This window comes from Heliangelus exortis, chromosome 25, assembly GCF_036169615.1.
Source record: "Heliangelus exortis chromosome 25, bHelExo1.hap1, whole genome shotgun sequence".
In the NCBI taxonomy this organism is placed as follows: Eukaryota; Metazoa; Chordata; class Aves; order Apodiformes; family Trochilidae; genus Heliangelus; species Heliangelus exortis.
This window is the reverse complement of record NC_092446.1, coordinates 5,989,970-5,996,366: the sequence shown is the minus strand read 5'-3', so window position 1 is coordinate 5,996,366 and position 6,397 is coordinate 5,989,970. Positions and strand designations below refer to the sequence as shown.

General features: G+C 68.6%; 2 protein-coding genes across 2 annotated transcripts; one reads left to right on the top strand and one right to left on the bottom strand.

Annotated features, from left to right (window-relative positions):
• Window positions 1-576: 576 nt before the first annotated feature.
• On the bottom strand, window positions 577-2,772 carry PPIL1 (peptidylprolyl isomerase like 1). Its single transcript, XM_071768178.1, is given in 10 exon segments — window positions 577-755; window positions 757-789; window positions 791-865; window positions 867-883; window positions 1,910-1,978; window positions 2,076-2,091; window positions 2,094-2,129; window positions 2,131-2,187; window positions 2,189-2,228; window positions 2,646-2,772. Coding segments are annotated over 10 exon segments (582 nt in total). The 5' UTR covers window positions 2,711-2,772; the 3' UTR covers window positions 577-581.
• Window positions 2,773-3,868: 1,096 nt separating this feature from the next.
• PSRC1 (proline and serine rich coiled-coil 1) lies at window positions 3,869-5,689 on the top strand. Its single transcript, XM_071768151.1, is given in 7 exon segments — window positions 3,869-3,949; window positions 4,066-4,088; window positions 4,090-4,124; window positions 4,429-4,466; window positions 4,469-4,788; window positions 5,306-5,418; window positions 5,527-5,689. Coding segments are annotated over 7 exon segments (669 nt in total). The 5' UTR covers window positions 3,869-3,933; the 3' UTR covers window positions 5,651-5,689.
• Window positions 5,690-6,397: the final 708 nt, after the last annotated feature.

The following is a 6,397-nucleotide window of genomic DNA, read 5'->3' as shown; positions in this document are numbered from 1 at the left end:
TAGTCCTCCCAGTCCAGCCCCCAGCACTCCCAGTGCCTTGGCCGTGGGGATGGGAGCACTGGGACAAGATGTGGGGCTGGGACTGGGGGCACTGGGGCAGACTGGGAGCTGAGTCCCCCTGGGGGTTACTGTGGGTCCCTACAAAAACCAGTAAAGGGCCCTAGGGGGGTTTCTGGGAGGGGGGCACTGGGATCCTCGTGCCTGGGGACAGTCTGGGGGTCCCCCTAGGACTCTGCTCCCCCCTCCCACCCCCCCAGGCTTGTGGCAGCTCCGTGTCCCCCAGGGCTGGGGGAGGTGACACCCTGCAGGTCCCCTTATGGGGTGGGACACTCATACACAGGGTGGGGACATCTCCCTCACCATCCCCCCAAAAATCTCACCAGGGATCACCACAGATGGCCACCCCCACGGACTGTCCACCAACCCCACAGATTGTCACCCCCATGGACTGTCACCCCCCAGACTGTCACCACCACCAGGGGACTGTGACAACCATGGACTGTCACCACCATGGGATGATGATCACCAAGGATGGCCACTCCCAGACTGTCACCCCCAGACTGTCATCCCCCTGTCTCTGGTCACCACTGAGTCACCACCAGCGCCCTCCTTTTATTTCCCACACAGCTCCAGCAGGGGTGTCCCGGGATGTCCCCTATCCCGAGGGATAGGCCCTTGATGATCTTGACGTCGTCGATGGGTCTGTCCTGGGCGTTGGTCTCCACCATGGCCAAGCGGCCCAGGACCCCCAGGCCCCTGGCAGACCCTCCCGAAGATGCTGTGCTTCCCCGTCCAGCCACTGCGCGGGGGGCCAGAGGTCAGGAAAAAACTGACTGCCATTGGTGTCTGGGCCTGCGTTGGCCATAGGCCAGGATCCCTGCACCTGGGGGGGAGGGAGGGAGGGCACTGGGATGGGATAGGGATGGATTGGATGGGATGGGATTGGGGGGATGGGAATGGATGGGATGGGGGGGATAGGGATGGGATAGGGATGGGACTGCAGGGATGGGATAGGGATGGGATGGGGGTGGGATGAGATTGGGGGGATGGGATAGGGATGGGGGGGATGGGGATGGATGGGATAGGGATGGGATGGGTGGGATAGGGATGGGGGGGATGGGATGGGATGGGATTGGGGGGATGGGATAGGGATGGGACAGTGGGGATGGGATGGGGATGGGGGGGATGGGATGGATGGGATAGGGATGGGGGGGATGGGATAGGGATGGAGGGGATGGGATGGATGGAGCCCCCCAGGGGCTGCCCTGGGGGGCTCTGAACTCAAATAATGGGATTTTGTGGGACCCCTGAGGATGTGGCCAAGGACGTGGCAGCCCCCGGGGGGTGTCCTGGCGGGCTCTGAACTCAATGGGATTTGTGGGGACCCCTGAGGTCTGGGCAGCACGAGGGACGTGGCAGCCCCTGGGGAGTGTCCTGGGGGGACCCATGGGCCCCCTGGCCCTGGCAAGGGGGGGGAGACGTGTCACCCTGAGGGTGGAGGTCTTGGGGGAGATGTCACCTTGTGGATGGGGGACAATGGGGGACATGGGAATTTGTGAGAGGGGTTTGAGAGGACCCCGTGTCACACCCATGGCCAAGGGGGGTCACCAGGAGTTCTGGGGGACATGGGAGATGTTGTCCTCACCCCCATGTCCCGGCAATGTGAGGGGACAGGGCACCCTATGGCTGAGGTCCTGAGGACCCCACGGATGGGGCACTGTCACCCCACAGTGACCAGGAGGCACGTCCCACCTGCATGCCAGGGACACGGGGGGACACCAAACACCCCACCCAGGGTCCTGCTGGAGGTGCCACACCATGGGTGGGGTCCCTGAGGGACACCTGGGCCGTTGCCACTCCTCAGGGGGGTGGGGTGGGGGTGTCCTTGTCCTCTCGGGGAGGGACTCACCCGTGAACTTCAGCTCAGGGTGCAGGCTCATCCTCAAACTGCTTCCATAGATGGAGGCACCGCCGCGGCCTGGGGAGGAGGAGCGGGGGGTCAGGGGGGTGGGGGACACAGGAAAGGGGTGTGGGGGACCCCCCCGATCCCCGGGTGGGTGTCGGGTGGTCCTCACCGGTGCCGGTGGGGGTCACCCCCCTGGGACCATGAAGTCCTTGATGACCCGGTGGGAACTTGGTGCCGTTGTAGTAAACCCGGCGGCAAAGCTCCGCGAAATTCCGGCAGGTCCCGGGGGGCGTGGAGCCAGTAGAGCTCCAGAACCAGGGGGACCCATCCTGGGGGGTGGACACATGGGGGGGTCACACCCGAGGGGGCACATGAGGGGGTTACCCGGGGGGGGGGGGTGGACACGCCGCGGGGGGAGGTTACACCCCGGGGGTCACCACACACGCCCCCCGTGAGCTCAGCACGGACATGGGGATGAGGAGGGGAGGAGATCGGGGAGCATTGGGAGGCACCGAGGAGAGAGCGGGGGCTGCTCGGTACCGGGGGGAACCGGGGGCTGCAAGGGACCGGGGCGGGTGGCGTCGGACCCAGGAGACGCCCGGCAGAGGGAGAGGACGGAGCGGGAGGTGCCCGGTACCGACAGGGAGGGGGGGAGATAGCGGGAAGCGGTGCCCCGCGCGGTGCTGCCCGGTGCCGGGGGGTTCGGTGCCGGGGATTCGGTCCCGGGGGTGTCCCCACCCCTTACGTGGTCTCCATGGAGACGGGTGGGGCGGCTGCCAGGACTCGGGGCGGCACGGCGGCCATCTTGGCGCGGCGGGCGGAAGGACCCGGACACGGGCGGCGCGCTTCCGGGGACACGCCCCCCCGCTCGGCGGCAACCAATAGGAGAGCGCGGCAGGACGGGGGCGTGGCCTAAAGGGAGCAGAGCCAATCCGCGCGGCCGGCTGTGGTGACGCGAGGGAGGGGGAATTCGAAACGAGGCCCACGCCCCCCTTCACAGGGCCACGCCCCCTCCCCAAACCACGCCCCCCCCTCCACGCTCGCGGGCGGTGAGTGGGGAGGGGGGGAGGGGGGGGAACGGAGAGAGGGAGGGGGGGGAGAGGGGACAACGGGGAGGGGGGGGGGACACTGCGGGGGACGGGGGGGACACTGCGGGGACAGGGGGGAATGGCACCTGGAAGCGGGGGGAGGGGATGGGAACCCCTGTGTGCGGATTGGAGCCCCCGGTGTGGGGCTGGGGATGCATCGGAATTGGAATAGGGGCTGAAAACCCCCTGGTGTGGGACTGGAACCCCCGGTGTGGGGCTGGGGACCCTCGATGTGGGGCTGGGACCCTCCGGGGGAGCGGCTGGGGACCCTCCGGTGCGGGGCTGCAGATGCACCGGAAATCGGCGTGTGGGGCCGGGGACAGCCCGGTGGGGACTGGGACCACCCCGGTGCGGGGCTGGAATGCAATCGGGATAGGGGCTGGGGAACCCCCCAGGATCAGGGTGTGGGGGCTGGTACACCCCGGTGCGGGACTGAGAAACCCCCGGTGTGGGCACTGGGGGTGCACAGGGGACCGGGGTGTGGGGCTGGGGACCCCCGGTGAGGGGCTGGGACCCTTCGGGATCGGGGTGTGGGGGCTGGGGGACCCCCTCGGAGAGCAGAATAAGGGGTCTGGGGACCCCCCAGAGATGGGGCTGGGACACCCCAGTGTGGGGGCTGGGCAACCCCCCCGGTGTGTGGGCTGAGGACCCCCGGGCAGCGGATTGAGGGGCTGGGGGGTGCCCCCGGGTGGGGAAACACGGGGGGTCCCCCCGGTTCGTCCCCCAGGCTGTGCTGGCGGGTGCCATCCACCGGTGGCACAAAAGCCCCGATTGTCCCCTGTCCCCGGGTGCTGGCTGGTGCCACCGGGGCAATCCCGTGGGGAGGTCGGGGGACACCGGGGGGTGGTTTGTGGGGACAATGTGGGGGGGTGGCCGTGGGTCACCCCCCCCTCGCCACCGGCAGCCCCTGTGCCAGCAGCGTGGGCCGAGGTGGAGGCGATGGCCGAGGAACAAGGTTAGGGACAGTGGCCACATGTCCCCCTGTGTCCCCCCTCGTGTCCCTCCCGGTGCTGGGGGACCCCGGGGGGCCTCACCCCAAGTGTGTGTTCCCCATCGTCCCCCTCCCCCCAGATGTCCGCTTTGTCACCGAGGAAGAGCTTCGACTTCGGGTTCCTGTCCCCTTCTGACAGGTGAGGCAGGGGACGTGGGGGGACCCTGGGGATGTGCCCACCCCACGGCCAAGGTCCTGGGGGGACACCTCAAACCCCTGTGGGATGTATCACCCCCGTGACTGGAGTCCTGAGGGACACGGGGGACATGCCAGTCCCATGGGCTGTGTCCCTGGGGGGAAGGGGGGGGACCAAGGTGTCACCCCAGGGGTAGGGGTTTTGGGGGGACACGAGGGGACGTGCCACCTCACGGCTGGCATCCTGGGGGACACGGGGGGTGGGGGCTGACACTGTCCCTTACCCCCCCAGCCGGGGAGGAAGAGGATGAGGATGAGGATGAGGAGGAGCAGAGGCCTGGGGGAGGCCGGGGGGGGGCAGCGGGCGCTGGAGCCCCCTGAGTGGAGCCCGTCCTGGAGGAGATTGATGCGTTGAGGCCACCAGGCTGGCGGCACAGCTGGAGCGGTGTCACCTCCCCCCCCCCGCAGCCCCCCGACCCCCTCGGCCACCCCCCCGCAGCCCCCCGCAGGCCCCCCGCCGCCAAACCTTCGTCATCAAGGACAGCCCCGTGCGGGCGCTACTGCCGACGGTGGAGCCCCGGGCACCCCCCCCCCGCCACCCGACCCCCCCCCCGCCACCCGGCCCCGCGGTGCCACCGCTGCCACCAATGTCCCCAGCCACCCGGAAGGTAGGTGGCACGTCAAATGTGTGGGGGGTGTTCCCAGTACGGCCCCAACCCCCCTAAAAACCTGTCTGGGGGGGGGCTCCAAATGCCACCCCTCGTGTCCCCAAGAGGGACACGACACCCCCCCCCCCCGCTGTAGTCACACCCACCAGCAGTGTCCCTGTCCCCCACCCCCCCCCCCCCTCTGCTTCCAGGTCTCCCCCAGCTGTCCACCCCACAGCAGCACCGAAGGGACTCCCCGGGGGCAAGGTGCTCCCCCCAAGCCGGGTGGGTGCCCCCCGGCCCTTGCCCCCCCCCCCAGGGGGCCTGTGACCCGCGGTAAAATCCGAGTCCCCCCGCGTGGGGACATCAGGGACCGGCACTGCCGGGGGGGGGGACGACACGGGGCCGGGGACAAAGGACGAGGACGGGGGACGGTGTCCCCCCCCGCACCCCCGCCGCACCCCCCCCCTCTCTCCTCAGGACAACCCAAGCTGAGGGGGGGCACCACCCCCCTGCCCCCCCCCCCCCCACTCGCCAGCTCCCCCGCAGCAGGGTCACCACTGTCCCCCTCCAGTCACCCCCCCGCCCCCAGTGCCATCCCCAAGGCCCCCGGCCCGGGACCCCCGGCGGGGGACACACAAGCAGCCAGAGGTAAGGACGGGGGCTTGGGGAGCAGGGGGGAGAACACAAAATGGGGGGGAATACAGCTCCCTCCCCCCCTCCATGGCCTGTTTCCCCACGGCTCTCTCCCCATTGCAGGTGCGGGGGGCAGCACGGGGGGCCCCCCCCCGGCCACTGGGCTCAGGGTGCAAAACCGGGGCCCCCCCCCCCCAGCCGCCTCCGCCCCCCCTGGAAGGCAGCGGTGAGCAGCACCCCGAGGTGACCCCCCCCACCCCATCCAGAGGAGCTCGGGTGCCTGGGCCCCCCCCCCCTCTTTCCCCCTGCCCAAAATCCTGGTGGGTGAAGAAGGAGGGAACGTGGGAAAACTGAGGGCATGGGAGAGGGGGGAGGGCACAGAAACTGTCCCCCCCCCACTCCCAGGTTGAGGCAGAGGCACAGGTTGGGTTTTGCTTTAATTACAAAAGATCAGCAGTAGGAAACCCCCCTCCCCCCCCCCCCAGTACCCCTTCCAGCACCCAGGGGTCCCTCACCACCCCCCCCAACACCCACTCCTGCACTGGGGGAGGCAGCAAAGTATTGAGGGAGGGCCCAGATATCCCTGCACACCCCAACTGATGCCCGCCCCCCCACCTGGGGGGGGGTTGGCACTGAAGGGGGGGGTATAAAATCTTTTTTTTTTTTTTTGTATTTTTCATGTATTTTTTTAAATAAAACCCTTCACCGGGTGGGGGGGGGCTGTGAGTGATTAGGGGTTGGGTGGGGGCACAACAGGGGTGGAGGGGGGGGCACCCTATGGCCTCAAATTCCCTCCCCCCCATCATGGTACCAAGGGTGCAAATCCCTGCCTGGATCCCAAGTGCAAAGTGGGGGGGTTCTGTGTGTCTGTGCCCCCCCCCCTCCGGTGTCCCCTCCCACCCCGAGCTCTGTCCCAATGTCCCCAGTGCAGTGGCACGGGAGGAGGGGTCCCGGGAGTCCCTGTTAGATGGAGGTCTCGTCACTCCTGGGGGGG